Source organism: Alosa pseudoharengus, unplaced genomic scaffold (genome assembly GCF_046254945.1).
Source record: "Alosa pseudoharengus isolate Yale_2024_CS ecotype anadromous, Long Island Sound unplaced genomic scaffold, YU_APseudo_1.1 YU_APseudo_1.1_scf_13, whole genome shotgun sequence".
Taxonomy (NCBI): Eukaryota; Metazoa; Chordata; class Actinopteri; order Clupeiformes; family Clupeidae; genus Alosa; species Alosa pseudoharengus.
The window spans coordinates 27,799,857-27,818,810 of NW_027468598.1; the positions used below are offsets into that span (position 1 = coordinate 27,799,857).

The window sequence follows — 18,954 nt, forward strand, 5'->3', positions numbered from 1 at the left end:
TGTCCTTTATCTTAGCTATATGGCTGTGACTTCTGTATCTCGCATGCAGCTCCATGATTCAGTTGGTCCACTGTGACCACGGCAGTGTCCGGTCCACTGATCCAGCCATCCCAGACAGGAGCCCCGCTAACCCAGTCCAGAACCCGGCCTCACATGGGCCAGATTTGGGCCATATCTGGGCCAGAACGGACTGTCATGTGGCTGGAGGGTCATGGCTGCTGCTGCTAGACGTAGTCTCTCCTCTCGTGTCCGTCGAGGGAGAGGGCTTTGACGGCGGAGTAGCGGGCACGGCTGCCGTGCGAGAGCGTGGCCGCGGAGGCGCCAGCGCCGGTGCCAGCGCGGGTGCCAGGCTGTGCCCGAGCACAGGAGCAGGAGCACGAGAGCAGCGCCCCGCCGAGCAGCAGCAGGCACGACGCCGCCCAGCCAAAGTACAGCGACTTCCCGAACTCCCTCTTCTGCGTCTCCTCCAGCAGCGGGTTGTAGAAGTCCAGCACGATGGTGTGGGCCGTCCAGCACACGGCCACCAGCAGCAGCAGCCCCGCGCCCACGAACGCCAGTCCAGACGCCAGCGCCAACCGCGGCTTGCTGGCCGGGTCGCGGGCGCAGTTGGTGCACTTGGCGCCGGCCACGGCCAGCGCGATGCCCAGCACGCCCAGCAGGAGCGCGGTGACGGTGAGGGCGCGGGAGGCTTGCAGGTCGGCGGAAAGCCCCAGCATGGACTCGTAGATGCGGCAGTGCATCTGACCGGTGCTCTGGACGACGCAGCTCATCCACAGGCCCTCCCAGATCACCTGCGCCATCACGATGTTCTGGCCCACGTAGGCCACCACGCGCCACATTGGCAGGCAGCAGGCCACCATCACCCCCAGCCAGCCGGCCACCGCCAGGATCATGCCCAGGATCTCCACGCCGGCCGAGGGCATCCTCACCAAGTGGAGAGCAGCGCAGCGCAGAGCAGACGAGAGGAGAGGAGCGATGAGGCAGAGCACAGAGAGAATGAGGGTGGACGCTGCTCAGCACACTGTGTGTGTGTGTGTGTGTGTGTGTGTGTGTGTGTGTGTGTGTGTGTGTGTGTGTGTGGGTGTGAGTCTCTCTCTCTTTCTCTCTCTTTCCCCCTCTCACTCACTGGGTGTGTGTGTGAGCTGCTCTGTGCCCGTGTGTGAGTGTGTGTGTGTGTGTGTGTGTGTGTGTGTGTGTGTGTGTGTGTGTGTGTGTGTGTGTGTGTCTACGTGTGTGTGGCCATGTGTGAGGGTCAGTATAAGGAGGCCCAGCCCTCGGGATTAAGCGAGGAGATCGGATCTCTCACTGGCTCAAGGTGCTGAAGGTGTCTTTTCTAAGGAGGGAGGGAGAGAGGGGTGAGGGAGGGAGAGAGGGGGTATGGTGGGCACAAATGCGAGCGAAGGAGGGGAGGGAAAAGAAGGACATGGAGAGAGGAACAGGAGAGAGATAAAATGAGAGGAAGAGAGTGAGAATCAGAGCAAAGGAGAGACATAGGAGAGGTGGGGTGATCAGACAGAGGAAGGAGAGAGAGAAAGAATGAAAGGAAGATAGAGAGAATCAGAGAGAACGAGAGATTGAAGGGATTCAGAGAGAGGACGAGGAAAGAGAGAGATAAAGGACAGAAGGGGGAGCCTTTGGGGTGGACACAGAAATGTTCTGTGATTGTGAAGCCATGACAAATGACACCATGTCATTCTGAAGCTAATAAACTGTCAAACCAGATCCATTACACTCTACAACACATCACAAGTATCAGATCTGACACAAAAGTGCCTCTGCCAGTATTTGAAATACAGCCCCCTTATGCTGAAAGAGAACACCTTAGTCATGTTTCCTCATTAACCTTGCCGTAAAAGCGCTGAGTCACTCCTTCCATCTTGATGATGCCCACCCCAGCGGAGTGACAATCGCTGTCTTTGTTGAGTACTGAGTGAGGACACATAATCCCCTTCTTGACTGCAATGGCTCAGGCAGGCAAAACCTAGATGAATGCTTCCAGAGCAAAGCCGCCTGAATGAATTTATGTGTGAATGACGGGAATCAACCAGTAGCTTTTTCCCCTTCTCACACTGCAATCTGCTATGCTGAAAAACAATCATCACGTGAATTGACCAAAGGATTTTTTTTTTGTCTTTAGAGACAGGACAGTTGAGAGTGAAAGGTAGCAGGTGGGAAAGAGAGAGATGGAGTAGGATCAGGAAAGAGAGAGATGGAGAAGGATCGGGAAAGAGAGAGATGGAGAAGGATCGGGAAAGAGAGAGATGGAGTAGGATCAGGAAAGAGAGAGACGGAGTAGGATCAGGAAAGAGAGAGATGGAGTAGGATCGGGAGATGATCGCTGGTCGGAGTCGAACCCGGGTCCCCATGGGACCCGAGTCTGGTATTGGTGCTGTTGCTTGTGCCACAGCAGCTTCTAAAGGAATTAATATTTACTCCTGGAAACTTCTCAAATACGGAGAGTCAAGTGCCACACCTCTGTAGAGCACTGTCAATAGGCCAATGATTCCAGAGAAGAATTAGCATATGGGTAATGTGACACAACAAGCATTTTTCAAAATGTACACTCACTAACTGATTGGGTGACTTAATGTTTAAACCGAGAGCGACTCCCTGGAAGGCCCCCTTTTGGTATCGGCTAGGAAAACCCCCAAGCCTACCTCACATCTCCGACAGCAAGCTCTACACCAAGCCTGCTCTTATCGCCTCCTCTGCTGCAGGTAATTCATCTCCAGCGCGTATACAAACATTTGTTAGCCGAATAGCTGGTAGGTGTGACCATACACTAACAGACAATTTGGCAGTCCCATACATCATGATGACTCTGATGCTCACTATGATGTTTGATATTTGGCACATTGACTTGGGGAGTCTGTCAGCGCACCGTTAAGGGGTCGTCGTATAGACCTGGGCAACATCTGGTCGAAACACAGGCCAAGTCCAGTCCTCTGGCTCAGCTGTGGAGCAACCCCCCCAACACACACACACACATAAACACACACACACACCCTTGCTGGGAGGCCGTGAACCGAGAGCTGATAGGTGAGGGTTTGATTTTGAAGGTAAACATGGGTGAGGTCACTCTCTCTAGCCACACCCTCTGACATACTCCTGTTGTGAGTAGAGGGGTGTGGAGCAGATTCAGGCACACACACTCACTCACGCGCACGCGCAAGCGTGCACATACACACACACACACACACACACACACACACTCACACACACACATACTCACACACACACACACACACACACACACATGCACACACACACTGGCTGTTTTTGTGTGTTTCATAACATTTCATTTGGATAGTCTTTTATGCACACACGATAAATACAGTCACACACTCAGACACACTCACACACTGTCTCCTTCTCTCTCTCTGTTTTATACAGGTTTGGATTGTTCATTGTTGATAAACCATTTTACAGTAGCTATATACAACCTATTAAACAGAGCTATTAAAATGCTTGCCAGGCAATGATGATACACTCCCCTGGCTATCACATAGATGAAATCTTACTCCAAAAAAAACCTGTTGCTACGTTGGCATTTGTGTTGTTAACTGTCAACAGATTATCCATTCTCAGAGGACCTGGCAAATCAAAATGAAGTAAAGGAAATACAATGAAATAAAAGGTATTTTAGGTTGCAGTTGATTAGAAAGCTGTATTTTATTTGTACTTAAAAAAAATAAAGGGAAAACATGTCTTTGCTCCTTTTCAGGTCAGATCAGGTCTCAGCAAGGATATTTAAATATGAATGTGTGTAAAAGTTTATGGGGACAAATTTATTTCTGTTGTAGATCTTATCAGTTTATCTTCTGGTGGTGATATACAGTATCAGCTGTTTTAGTATTTTATAACTCACTAAAGTAATAACAGTTCTCAAGGTGTAAGTGATTTAAAAAGTATATATAAATTAATCTCTCTCTCTCTCTCACACACACACACACACACACACACACACACACACACACACACACACACACACACACACACACACACACACACACACACTAGTACCCACAGTATTTTTCTTGGGTACACAAAGGTGTCCAAACTGTTCCACATCTCTGCCTCAGCATGTCTAAAACTCAGTATGAAACAGGGAGGGACTGTTTGTGGAAATTATCCCTAACTGTCAATCTGTGCTTACATACACACACACACTCCTCTCTCTTTCTCTCTCCCTCTCTTTCTCTCCTCTCTCTCTCTCTCCATATATTTTCACAGTCTGGTGAACACTTTCACCAGAGATTCCATTTAATAAAGAGCGTTCAACTCACAGACATCAAGACATAAACAGACAAATTAACAAATAATTTACATTAAACAGAAACAAGATGCTGGATGGAGTGGCGTAGGTCACCAATGTACCCGTAAAGCACAGATATAAACACACAAAGACATAAACACACAAATTAACAAATAATAAAAAGTAAAAAGCAAAAATTAGTTAAATTAGTTAAATTAGTCTAATTTGTTGCATCTAACCGGCTGAAGGGCAATGATGACTTGCATGAAACAGCGCACAGCATGGTGCCTTTAAACAGACCAACCCGGTGGATTTACTGGGAGTCTGGTTAGCTGTTAAGTGAATAATGGTGTGTGTGTGTGTGTGTGTCTGTGTGTGTGTGTGTGTGTGTGTTGGGTTGGGGTGCAGGTTTACAGGATGACAGTGAGAGCGGTGGCACAGATAAACAGGTGAACGGCTGCACAGGTAAACAGGTGAACGGCTGCACAGGTGAACAGGTGCCCAGTGTGGCGGGTGCACCTTCATCCTGGCACGGTGCTGAGAGGTGCAGCGCAGTGCGCCCTCTGCTGGACTAACACTAAACATAGGTGAGGTGGGGGGTGGTCACAGGTGAACCAGGGCACGGGTGTTTCGTGTGTGTTTGTGTTCAGCCTGGCACTGTACAGCGCTGCAATTCACGCCGCACACCACTCATGATCTGACACGCCACAGAGGCTCGCCAGATGCACCTGTGGGAGCCGGCAGCCAGGCGGACCGGTTCCAGACGAGCGACAGGTGCCTCTTCCCACGCCTCTCTCTCTCTGCTGTGACAAGTAACAGGCCCGTACACGCGTCTCTGACGTAACAATACTGCACCGAGTAACAAGCCCACACAAGCCTCTCAGAGACGGCAGCAGAGACAGCAGAGAGCGAATGTCAATACACATCAGGTTTCGTGGGATCTTTTGTTATTTTGTTCGTTTGTTTTTCCATTCCATTTAGTTTGTTGCTTTACGTTAAACACATTCCAATACATGATAAAAATAAAAAATTAAAGACACAAACACAAGTTCAGGCTTTTAAGGATTACCCTTACTGCGTAGAAACAAAAATGTTTGTGTCAACTGAGATCTAAATGACTCTGTGTGACATCTCAAAATATTGGTAACACTTTACTTGACAGTATCGACATAATAGTGACATGACACTGTCATGACACATGAACTCTAACCCTAATCCTAACTCTAAACCTAACCCTAACCATAAACCTAAACCTAATCCTAACCCTAACTTGTTATGACAAAAACCGAATGACACTTAATGATAAAAGCATTATGTCATAAACGTTTATGACTTGTTTATGACACGTTCATGACAGTGTCATGTCACTCTTATGTTGATACTGTCAAGTAAAGTTTAACCAAAATATTACTAATTGCCATATCATAATAAGTGAAAATGAAAATAAATTAAATTAATGTCTTAGGTCATGAATATCAGTGACTTCTCAGCCCTCTATTTTTTTAGCTTTGTCTTTAAAAATGTGGTGTGTTGATAAAAATGCTAGAACATTTGCATTCTTATTACCTCAAAATAATCTAGTTTAGAAAGAATGTCAAGATAGTGCTCTGACAGAGATCTGACACAGTTTCGTCGGCTTCATGAGGTTTTGTGCCTGTGACAGGTGAGAATCTCTGGGACGTCCCACCTGATCACTCACCTGAAGAGCTGACTGAACAAACAAAAAAATACAGGACACGCATCACAAACCAGAAAGATTGAGTAAGTCCCAAACTCAGAAGTAAACAATGTCCAGCATTCCTCACAGACTTCCATGAAACTGCTGGATTATGTGTGTACGACGAAGAAACGCCTCAGGCATAAAACAACTCACACAACTCTGTGTTGCGCAACTCCAACAGAGAGACCATTTTAACTGTCAGTAAATTTTGTCATCAAAAACAAAAAGCACGTAAAATGATCCTGTTCTGGAAGCCTTTTACTTGTGATTAATCAAAGTCCAAATTACTGACCATAGGAAATCTGTTTCCATTCTATTCCATTCCATTCAAGTGGATTTTACGTAGAAAATGTGATACCACAGTGATTCTGTTTTAAACAGGAAAATGGTTTGTAAGTATAAGTATATTTACTCTTTTGATCCCGTGAGGGAAATTTGGTCTCTGCATTTAACCCAATCCGTGAATTAGTGAAACACACTCAGCACACAGTGAACACACAGTGATCCCGGCGCAGTGAGCTGCCTGCAACAACAGTGGCGCTCAGGGAGCAGTGAGGGGTTAGGTGCCTTGCTCAAGGGCACTTCAGCTGTGCCTACTGGTCGGGGTTCGAACCGGCAACTCTCCAGTAAAAAGTCCGAAGCGCTAACCAGTAGGCCACGGCTACCCCAAGAGATTGGTGCCAAGTCAGAGGGAAAATAAAAGGCTATCATCCTCTTCATGTATTCAAGAACAGATCCAAGACAGTGAGGAACCAGGAAGAACAGTTTTGTATTTACCTTTTCCTCCAGCACTACTGGTGTGGAGAAAACGAAACAAGACAAATGAACACACTGACAGCACATGGAAACTGTCGTCATATTGTCATGTGATCATGAATGTCTCTGTCATGCATGAGTCAGTGGTTTCTATCTAGAAGGTTGAGTCTACATGTTGAGGAAAAAAAAAACAATTGAAAATTCATTCAATTTATTTCATCATATTTTGTTATATTTGTTATATACACTATATTGCCAAAAGTATTGGGTCACCTGCCTTGACTCGCATTTGAACTTAAGTGACATCTTAATCTATAGGGTTTAATATGACGTCGGCCCACCCTTTGTATACCCTTTTGTTGTACCCCACTTTTGGAGTAAATTAGAGCGGAGACTGAGAGCCAGGCCTTCTCGTCCAACATAAACACACTCCTGAACCTTGGGCAAAGCCTTCCCAGAAGAGTTGAAGCTGCTATAGCTGTAAAGGGTGGACCAACATCATATTAAACCCTACGGATTAAGAATGGGGTGTCAGTTAATTTCATATGCGAGTCAAGGCAGGTGACCCAATACTTATATATTGTGTATATAAATAAGTATTTTGTACCAAATCATATTATTTAATGATATTTCGCACAAATTAACCCTTTCTGGGCAGACACACCTGTTAATTCTCTGTTCTTTAAGAGGGACAATATGTCAATATGACAGCATAATAACACAGGTAACAAAGGCTGTCTTGAATGCCCCATCTAAAGATCTCTATTCCAGTCCTGTTGATTGACTAGTCTTTAAGTGTAGCTGGACTCACATACCTAGTAATGCTTGTCCCTATGCACACCCTGTCAAACAATGTTTTGTTAAACAACCCTCCTCGTCTCACTCATTGTAATGCTTCAACAGCAAGAACATTTCATTAAGGCACAGGAAACGTACTGCTGTGAATGACATTAATGAATAACAAGCCACCACAAGTCCATCTTAGCTTCCCCATATTTAACATATCACAACAATGGAGATAAACAAGAGCAACAACTGGACACAAACAACAAATAAGTATGTGAAACAAATAAACACAGTAAGATCATTGTGAGTTTGAAGTAAACGCTGGCGATTTGATGACTAGCTATGAAAAAGACCTGTTGTTGTCAGTCATGCATACATGTGTGAGTCATAATGGTTGTGTTTAGCTCGAAATGGCAGAGATTGCTATCACACAACATCATAGCACTGAAACCCTGACCCCACCCTATCTGCATGACCCCAGGGCAAAACACTGTGACATCACACACCTGTCCACACACACACACACACACACACACACACACACACCCACACAGTTCTCTCTTTCTTCTCTCTCACGCTCTGTCTTTCTCTCTGTGTGTGTGTGTGTTTGTGTGTGTGTGTGTGTGTGTGTCTGTGTTTGAGATCAGAGAACCGCTCATCCGTGGGTTTCAGTAATAGTTAATCCAAGCCCACCCGGGGTCAAAAGACCAGTGCCCAGTGGAGTTAACAGACTCTCCACACACAAGTAAATGATTGGACACTGGTGTCCAGCAGGCAAGGTAAACCTCAGATAGATTTGGGACACACAGCTACCGAACACTGCTTTACTGAAGAAGCCCTGATGAAAGACTTTACACTCATGCTGCCAATGCTCTAAACTGCATTGTATTTACTGTGACTGTCTTCCTGAACAAACAAACAAACAAAAAAATGCCAAGTGACTAGCTATACTGCTTGTGCACCTTTCTGAGAAACTATCAAACGTTTCCAAACCAAATGGGGTCCCTTATTTCAATCTACATTGTCTTCAATGGTTGCTATATTAATGCCATACATACAGTACACATCTAGCATTCAACAACTCCTTCCTCTCTCCATAGACGGCTTCTAGTGATTGTGCCGTTTACACAGTCTGGTATATAGATAACCACACCTGCTGAACCTGTGTGTGGTATGAAACTGTACATTTTAAGGTTAATATGTTTTTTTTTTTTTTGTCAGTGTCACCTGCAGGGCAGCATGAGATGTGTGCTAGGTAGGCTATTGTTTGCTGTGAAACGTTATCTTCTCAACTGCTGCTAGCCACAAGTGGAGTCATGTTCAAAGCGTACATACAGAACCTGTTTTTCCACAATTAAAGAAATACTAATTAAATGTCATACACTCCAAGCACTTACACAGTCAAGCTTTAATCCACAGCAGTAACCTTTAAGATACCCAAAGAACTGTTCTGTTTTTGTTTACATCAACAATGTTTCTTTACAAAGGTCATATTGTAATGCTTTACTTTACCCTACTTTACTTTACTTTACTTTACTTTACTTTACTTTACTTTACTTTACTTTACTTTACTTTACTTTACTTTGCTTTGCTTTGCTTTGCTTTGCTTTGCTTTGCTTTACACATATGCAGACAGGAATTCATTTGGTTTTGTCCTGCTGATGTGTGGTGGCACATGAGCTCCTGATGAAAGAGTCTTTCACAAGAGTCTGTCTAAGCGGAAAGTCGGTGCAATTGGCCCACCACAGCGTTGAGCAGCAGACTCAAACTACGTAAAGGGGAACCAAGTGGTGTGAAGAGACTTCACTGCTTCAGCTTTGCCCACTTTACCCCCACACACACACACACACACATACACACACATACACACACATACGCACACACACACACACACACACTCACACACACACGCACATACAGTCCAGGCACAAGAGACAAATTGTAAAACAGCACAACATTCTTGAAGTCCCTACTGCTGTGTGTGGAAGTGATTTCATTGATTCATTTACATCGTTGTGTAAAGTAATACTTTCGCGGACGGGCCCCTGATAAGCTGAAGCCCTTGAGTGCTCTGGTGTAATCCCACCGTGAAGGTGATATTCTCCAAAGCCGTCTTTCCGCGCTCCCTAATTGTGGAAATTCCTTGTGAGTGTATACCTGTGCGACAGGAACCCTATCTGCAGGTCCGTGCCAAGCAGATTCTAATGAGCGGCCTCCTTAAAGAAGGCCTTTATTGTCCCAAAAGGACGTTTTTGGCCCGCAAACAGTGGGCCTCTTTCTAGTGTGGAAACAATCGGCATCTATCCTCTTCTTCACCCTCCTTCCACTCCGGCCAACAACTGCAACCACCTCAGCTTGTGTGTGTGTGCGTGTGTGTTTGTTTGTTACCCCTGTGTCGACACCGGGCCCCCAAACATTCTCTTACACTCCCTGTGATTTCCCTGCGTGGAGCGGGGCTACAGCACGGTTCTTCTGAAAACAGACAATTCTTTGCGTGGAGCGTGAGTAGAACTTGGCTCTCCTGAAGACGACCCATTCCCCCGCGTGGAGCGCAACTATAACACGGTTCTCCTGAAGACGGCCGGTTCTCCAGGGGTTTGTGGCTGCATCTCTCCCTGTTCTCTCGGTTCTTTGAGGGCATCTGGTGTAAGGTCAGCTCCCTTCTTGTCTCTTCACACACGTACGTGCAATGTCTTGTATACTAACAGCTACTTTATTCTGACAAACTGGCTCAGACTGCAGTGAACTGCTTTCTTCATGTGTGTGTGTGTGTGTGTGTGTGTAATCTGGTCAGGAGAGAGGTATGATAATATAGCAGTGGTGGTTTGGGTGTGATGTTGTATGCCGATCTTTCAGTCTGATTACTGATTTATTGTACTTCTGCAGCATGATGGTTTTGAACTGCAATGGGTGCTCATCTATTAAGCCTAGTTCACCTATACAGCGATCCGCTTGTCGCTTATCGCTAGTCAAAAGTTGAAGTTGTTTTGGCTTGTCGCCTGTGTTGATTTCACCTGTAATCACTGAATTGCATTACACTTTTGTCAGATATGTCCTTCTCATAGTCAAAGAGAGAGAAAGAGAAAGAGAGAGAGAACGATAGAAAAAAATGACCTACCGCTGACATGACAGATACTTATGAATTGCTCTTTAACATGCTTAATTTTGTTAGCGCTTGCCTGTGTTCTTTAAAAAAAAGGTTTTAAAAAACGGTTAAAATACCTAAAGTTCTTGTTTTAGATAGATAGATAGATAGATAGATAGATAAATAGATAGATAGATAGATAGATAGATAGATAGATAGATACTTTATTGATCCAAAAGGGGAAATTCAAGAATTCAAGTTTTACACAGAATCGCCTCCATACTTCATATTTCATGTTGACTGTGAGTTTAGCATTGAAGCAGACGCAGATTTGTGATGTCAGCCTGATAGAAAAAAAGGTTTCAACCTTTCAGTGTATGCAGAGGGATGATTTCGCAGCAGCTGTGGTGGTGTTGCGACATCAGGCTTTGCTGGGCAATTTCAAAAGTAGCTTTAAAGAAAAAAAACATGTGAACCTATAGCAACCTACAAAAACACACACACATGCACGCACACGCACACACACCCACACCCACACAAACACACACACACACACACACACACACACACACACATTTCAAAGCAAAATGAACATCTCATTTGTGTTCAAATATTTGCGAAACCCTTCCAAGCACGTGTGTCTTTACTCTTGAGCTAAGCTGAGCCCTGTTGCCATGATAGTCAAATGGTTGCCAGGTTGCTAAACCACCCATGACTCATAAGGGGATGACAATGTGGAGGTTTCCTACATGATGAGAGAGAGGGAGGCAGAGAGAGAGAGAGAGAGAGAGAGAGAGAGAGAGAGAGAGAGATGGGTGTGGAAGATTTCTAAATTTCTAAATGGTCATACTAATAAAGTAACTTGGATTTTAGTTTGAATTTGACAAAGACTGGAAAAAAGAGCGAGAAAGAAAGGGAGAGAGAAAGAGGAGGAGAGAGAGAGAGATGTAGATTGAGAGAGTCTCTTCCGTTTGCCCTGGGGGGGGGGGGGTGAATGAGTCACAGAGGTGTGTGGAGCCCCTCCTTTTGAGCAGAGCTTAAAAGGACTGGCTCGCACCCTACCTAAATATTAGCTCTTTGAGCAGCACCCACTCAACACCATCCTCAGAGACAAACGCACACAGACCAGCTCTACACACAACGTACGGAGAACCTACAGAGAACCTACAGAGAACCAACAGAGGATCATCAGAGAACATGGTGTCAGCAGGACTTCAGATGGGCGGCACTGCCCTGGGTATTATCGGCTGGATCGGCGTGATTGTGGTATGCGCTCTGCCCCAGTGGCGCGTGACGGCGTTCATCGGCAGCAACATCGTCACCTCGCAGACCAGCTGGGAGGGCATCTGGATGAGCTGCGTGGTCCAGAGCACGGGCCAGATGCAGTGCAAGGTCTACGACTCCATGCTGGCGCTGTCCTCTGACCTCCAGGCCGCCCGCGCCCTCTGCATCATCTCCATCCTAGTGGGCATCGTGGGCATTCTGCTCGCCACGGCCGGCGGCAAGTGCACCAACTGCATCGAGGACGAGAGCGCCAAAGCGAAAGTGGGCATAGCATCAGGCGTGGTCTTCCTCATTGCCGGCATCCTCTGCCTGATCCCCGTCTGCTGGACGGCCAACACTGTCATCCAGGAGTTCTACAACCCCTTGGTGGTGAGCTCACAGAAGAGGGAGCTCGGCGCCGCTCTCTACATCGGCTGGGGAGCGTCCGCAATGCTCATCATCGGAGGGGCCTTGCTCTGCGCTAACTGCCCCAAGGAGGACAATTATTCCGCCAAGTACTCTGCCACCCCCCGCTCTAACGCCCCCAAGGACTACGTCTGAGAAAACGATTAAAGACTTTGTCTGGCCTTTGTACAGAAAGAAAAAAAAAAAACAGTGACTTCTTTTGTTGCCACATTTCAATTGTTGCCTAAAAGGCTTAAAGAGGAGAGAATGCGAATCAGGGTGGGGAGGGCCACCTAAGCCAGGGTGGAACCAGCAGTCCTCTGCTAAGGTTTTTACTAAGGTGTGCACTTCCAGACAACACGGACAATACCTGCCAATCAGCTCACTGGAAAGACTGAACGTGGGTGTTCAGTTTTTTGTTGTATGCAATTTTACTCCCATTTTAATGTCTCTTTTGATATCACATGAGTTTTTTGTTGTTGTTTTGTATATATTATGCTGTGTATCTTGTACATTCTGAATGTTTCAAATTTTATATTTTTTAAAAGATAAAAATGTTAAGACATTGTAATAAACATTTGGGGTTTAACATAACTTTTTTCTTCCTTTGTCTTCATTATGAATTCTTATACTTGCCCGAGAGGGGTGATTTCTGTAATTAACTATCACAATGAATAGCTCAGGTGTACAAACAACAACCTCAAACTTCAATTCCATGTCTGGAATCAAAGTTGTTTTCCTCAATTAATAACTTTCTTTTAACCAGATCAGATAGATAGATAGATAGATAGATAGATAGATATTCTTATAGTTATTTTTCTGCTGTTAGTGAATGTGTGTGTTGTCTGTATGCTACTGAGACCTTGAATTTCCCCTGGGGATCAATAAAGTATCTATCTATCTATCTATCTCTATCCCAAGGGGAAATTCAAAGATCAGACACAAGCCATCAAACTAGCTCATTATAGCAGGTAAAACAAATGCTGTAAATGTCTTACTGTAAGTAAACGTCATACAATGGTTCAGTGTTATCTGATTCATTGGTAAGCAGTTTATTCAGTTGACTTCGCATTCAAATAACTGAGCCAAGCCCAGTTTTTTTAGAACATGAAGCATTACGTGGACTAGAGAGGAACATTGGTTTGGCCATAGTGGCATATATCACATTCAGTCATTCAGATAGCATTCCTGAGCATACAATCATCCTACTGCATTTTACCTTACAAATGGCAAAAACTAACCCATGCTGTGTGTGTGTGTGTGTGTGTGTGTGTGTGTGTGTGTGTGTTATATACATATAATTAAACAAAGCCTTTTAGCCCTGTCCTATGCCTCAGAATCAGCCCCATGCATAAGACATTCTCTCTCTCTCTCTCTCTCTCTCTCTCTAACCATCTAAAGATTAAACTCCCACTGCCAACACCTGCCACTAGCAGTAACGCCAGCACCTGCACTCTATCGGTACATAACGACTAGACGACTAGTCAACACATATCATGAAAAACGTATCAACTAGTAAAAAGCCGTAGTCATGATGCTAATCAGAAACGAGGCACTGGTAGATGCACACGGGTAAAATAGTTGGTTGTCCAATGTCTCCCCCTACTGTGACTCTAGGGCGGTACATATTTTGGATGAATATATTAAGTGAATAGATCACCCCAGTATACCTAGTAGTTCAAAAAAGGGCGATCAATTGATATATTTATTTTGCATGCCACCATGGAACAATATTTATGGGATAACATGCCTAGTTCTTACACACAGATATCAAATTGTGTATCGTTTGTTGTGTATATACTCCACACACATTCCAGCTATTGTTCTCTCACAAGTGTAACAATTATCATTAATGTCATGCAAATAAGTCTATGCCATGACAGTGAGCACCTGAGGAGATCTCATAAATCTCAGTCAATGGTCCTAATGAATATCTCATGCAGGTTCACAGATAAGTACTGTTTTCACCAATAATACACTTTTTTCAGGTAAATCTGATTCAGTAAATCATTGTTGAATGATACAATGAATGATAAAATAAATACATTCCAATATAAACACTGCAGGACACTTCAGTTGGGCTGTTGCTATAACATCCAATGGCCAAACATTAAGAATGCTAAACAAACCTAACAAATCTAGAAATTGCAGGCACAAATAAAAAAAATGCTCCTTCATTTTCCATAAAATTGGACTGAAAATGTGGGTTGGATTCTGATAGACAAGCACAGTCATGAGTGGACTTGCAGCTTCAGGTGAGGTGTGGAGGCTTCCATGCTAGCAAGCAAGCTAAAGCCCTGGGTGCTAGCATCTGTCACTGCTCTGTGTTTTATGCTGTAACTGCACTCTCTTGCGGACATACACACGAACAGCAATGGACAGCAGTGGACACGAGTTGTTATTTATATGCAGCTTTCTACACAGTTCAAGCACGGGTGGTTGGTGCCCTTGCAGTGTACAGTCCTAGCGGTCACAAAAAATTGGAGTGTATGTACACGGATGTCCAAACATGGCCTCAAACTACATCATTGGGTTCCAGGTTACAGAATGCATCCTGACAGATTGAACTTTTTAATGGACACTGGGACCTACTGACTTGGAACAGCAGCCAATGGACATTCCATTGGATTTCTTTATTTTTTTTGCGATCAAATTTTTATTTTATTTCAATTCAATGAGCATGGCATGTGGCATAATACATACAAAAAGTCAAAAGGATCTGTTCTAGCATACCACATACTGTAATAACAATGACAACAATGACAAAGCAAAAATGACAAAGCAAAAAACAACCAAAAAACAACCGTACGTACACAAAAGACACAATATCGAAAACATACACATACAGACGGAGACATAGACAAAACAGAGAGAACTAAACAACATAGCAGACTAGTGTGGAAAAGGCTGGATAGCTTAAAGCATATCTTTCAAAGATTTAGAGAGATTGTGCCAAAAATCTAATGTCTTATCTGAAGCACCGTTAATTCGGGCCGTTGAAAGCTCCAGATATACAACATCCACAAAGGAAAGGATCCAGGCCTTAACAGAAAGAGTATGAGGTGGCTTCCAACGGGTTACAATCATTTTCTTGGCTGCTGTCAATCCAGCAAAAACAGCGCGCTTACTCAGTTTCGAGAGATTAGAATTTGACAAGTTATTTCAAATCAATACACACACAGACACAGGAATTCTTTCCTGAACCAAGTCAGACAATTTGGATGCAACATTGTTCCAGAATCCATCGACCGGTGGACAGTCCCACATCATGTGAAGATATGTGCCCTGAGCCCTCAAAGAACAAAGCTTACAAGATGAGTCACTAATGATATTCATATGGTGAAGTTTAACTGGTGTAAGATATGTCCTATGAATAAAATTTAAATGAATTTGTTGATGGTCTGGATTGCGTGATACTTGAGGGATATCGGACCACACATCATGCCAATCAAATTCTTCGTCAAACTCAGGGCAGTCCCGCTCCCAGATCCTTTCAACGGGAAGCCCAAAGTGTTGGGGGACTATCATAAACTCATAAAGTTTGGACACCATGCCCTTATTTGAAGTTTGTACCGTAAATAAATGTCGAAGTGGGTGAGTGGATAAAGGGCCCTGCCAGGGAACACCATATGCCTTGAGTGCTGATCTTAGCTGTAAATAAAAGAAAAAGGAAGAACCTGGCAGATTGAATGCATTTTGGATATTAGAAAAAGAAAGTAGACCATGATTATTAAAAATATATTTTAGGTGACGGACACCCCTTTGCTCCCATTGCGGAGCTGATATAGCCCTCCCGCCAATCAATAGAGCTTTGTTATTAAATATTGGAGAAGAAATGTGCCACTTAAATGAGAGATGGCGATGAGATTCAACCGCTCTCCATGTTCGTATAAGATGGGAGACGATGGGGCCAAACCGCAGTTGACTCTGTTTATTAGAGATGTTGGTAAAAAGCACATCCTGGAGAGGCCAAGGTTTTACCAAGTTGCTTTCTAAGGTATGCCAAGAGACTGAGGAGTGTGGATCAAACCAAGAAAGCAAGGGCCTGAGTACAAATGACCAAAAATATAATTTAAAATTAGGGACAGAAAGACCACCATCCTCCCTCCTCCTTTGTAAAGTAGTCATTTTTAGGCGTGGCCGTTTACCCTTCCATATAAAACGAGAGACTCCAGACTGAAGCTTACTCCAGTAGTCAGGTGGAGGGGGGAGAGGAAGCATAGAACTAACAAAATGTATCCTCGGCAAAATGTTCATTTTAGTAATAGAGACACGGGCTTCAATAGACATGGGCAAGACAATCCACCGGTCCATATCCTTTAAAACATTGGATAAGGTACCTGAATAATTGTGCTTAATAATCTGATTAAGAGTGGGGAAGATCTCAATTCCCAGATATTTAAACTGATTTACAATGGGAATACTGACAGATAGGGATGATTCTTTGGCGTGAATGTTAAGATGAAGGAGTGCTGATTTAGACCAGTTAATTTTAAATCCTGATAGTTTACCAAATTCCTCACAGATAAACAGGAGGTGGGGAACAGATTGAGCGGGGGTTTCCATAAACAATAGTGTTCTGTCCTCTTCACACACGGAGTATGATTTGACAGGCAGCTAAACACTTTCCGAATCAACAAGACGTAGATGCAACTGTTGTTTTATTGATAGAAAGGTAAAACTGAAAAGAGAGAATATAGTCTTACATTACTCTCTACACAATCTCATACGTTCATTACAACTCATAAGAATAGCTAACAGAGCCTAGCAAGGGCTAATGAAACACACAAGCTAATTATTGTGTTAGACTAATAAGCAGTTAAACTGCATATATTCGCTAAACAGCCTAAAAGTAAGTAAATGTATCACTCAATAACATCACACACTCAGAAGGAACATACCGAGGATGCTGACACACAGGAGCAAGAAGCATAAACCGCGGAGGAGAGATATTGTGAACTTGCGTGGGAATAAGTTTGTCTTACAACTGACATCCACACCGCTAGGGGGAGACAACGCTCAAATTGAAATCAACAACATACAAAACACAACACTCCCCGTCTGGTATTTCTAAATACCACTTCATTATAATTATTCAAACATGAACTGGTCTGTTGGGAAGTCCCTATTTATTCACAGAGTCCTCTGGTGGAACAAGAAGGACTAAGTCTGAAATGGGCCTACGGAACAGCTTAGGTCCGTCTTCACGTATCACCTTGACCTCCACAGTTCGCACCTTCCCGTCCTTGCTGGGGCAGGCCTTGGTCACCAGCCCTATTGGCCAGAAGTTTCTTTTTGTCTGAGAGTCTTTCAGTAGTACGACGCTGCCAGGCTCAAGGTTTGGCTTGCTGCTTTGCCACTTGACGCGTGTCTGTAGAGTAGACAAGTACTGCTTCCTCCACTTGTCCCAGAACACATTGGCGAGGCTCTGCACTTGTCGCCACTGCCGTTTGCATAAGTCCTTCACATCAAATGTCCCTGCTGGCGCTGACAATGTTCCGACCTTTTGAGTGAGAAGAGTTGAGGGGGTAAGTATGATTGGGTCTGTAGGGTCGGTTGACACAGGGGTCAGAGGTCGTCCGTTGATGATGGCTGCTATTTCAGCCATAAGGGTGGTGAGTGTTTCGTGAGTCAGCCTCGAAGGCGTTTGTAAGAGCATTGAGTCCAGTATTCTTCGTGCTAAGCCTATCATTCTTTCCCAGCATCCACCCATATGGGAAGAATGGGGTGGGTTGAATGTCCATTTGCATCCCCTTTCCGCAAGGTATCTGTCAATTTGCTCACTGATATTGGATGGAATCTGCAGTTCTTTGCAAGCACCAACAAAATTAGTGCCCCTGTCGGACCTGATCTGTTTGACGGGGCCTCTGATGGATGTGAATCTTCGGAGAGCATTAATAAAACTTGAAGTATCAAGTGCTTCGATTACTTCTATGTGCACAGCTCTCGTACTCATGCAGGTGAACATGACTGCCCATCGTTTGCTGTCTGCACTCCCACCTCGTGTGCGACGTGTTAGGATGAACCAAGGCCCAAACACATCAAGGCCTACTTCCGAGAATGGTGGTTGCACCGTCAGCCGGTCTACAGGTAAGTTGGCCATTTTTTGAATTTGGAAGTCGCCCCGCAACTTGCGGCAGGTGACGCATTTATAGATGCTGCTGCTTATTTTCCTTTTTGCTCCAATTATCCATAGGCCTGCTGTCCGTATCGCCCCCTCTGTGAACAGGCGGCCTTGGTGACGTATCTGCTCATGATGATGTCTTATTAGCAGTGCTGCGACATGAGTGTGACCCGGAATGATGAGAGGGTTCTTTTCATCTACAGGTAGGTCCGCCTCGGATATTCGGCCACCCACCCTCAGCAGGCCGACACCATCAACGAAGGGGTCTAGTTTCCTGAGACGGCTGTCCTTGGGAACTCCCATTCCTTTGACAATGGTCTCAATCTCTCGACCATAGGCATCTTGTTGCACAGCGCGCATGATGACTTGTTTGGCTTGTAGCAGTCCTTCGACTGTGAGGGCTTTGCTGCAAATATGCCAGCCCTTGCAGTTTTCTGCGTCCGTAGGCTTTGGATTCTTGAAAAGTTTTGCTGTATGGATTAGACGGGCCACGGTGCGTGTTAAAGCTCTCCAGCACAAGAAGCGCTCAAACCTCTGTGAATTGAGGTGTTCCTCGGAGA

At 44.6% G+C, this 18,954-nt stretch overlaps 2 protein-coding genes across 2 annotated transcripts; one reads left to right on the forward strand and one right to left on the reverse strand.

The window, feature by feature from the left end:
- Positions 1 to 224: 224 nt before the first annotated feature.
- Positions 225 to 926, reverse strand: LOC143121234 (claudin-4). The gene has a single exon (XM_076281612.1). It carries the CDS (start codon positions 921 to 923, stop codon positions 225 to 227), a length of 699 nt encoding a protein of 232 aa, XP_076137727.1. The 5' UTR covers positions 924 to 926.
- A 10,732-nt stretch (positions 927 to 11,658) lies between these two features.
- Positions 11,659 to 12,864, forward strand: cldna (claudin a). Its single transcript, XM_076282741.1, has one exon. The coding sequence runs from the start codon at positions 11,800 to 11,802 to the stop codon at positions 12,424 to 12,426; it is 627 nt and encodes a 208-aa protein (XP_076138856.1). The 5' UTR covers positions 11,659 to 11,799; the 3' UTR covers positions 12,427 to 12,864.
- The last annotated feature ends 6,090 nt before the right edge of the window (positions 12,865 to 18,954 follow it).

What these genes read in the sequence shown, in the direction of transcription:
- LOC143121234 (XM_076281612.1), bottom strand. Translation starts at nt 923, where the DNA reads ATGCCCTCGGCCGGCGTGGAGATCCTGGGCATGATCCTGGCGGTGGCC.
- cldna (XM_076282741.1), top strand. Translation starts at nt 11,800, where the DNA reads ATGGTGTCAGCAGGACTTCAGATGGGCGGCACTGCCCTGGGTATTATC.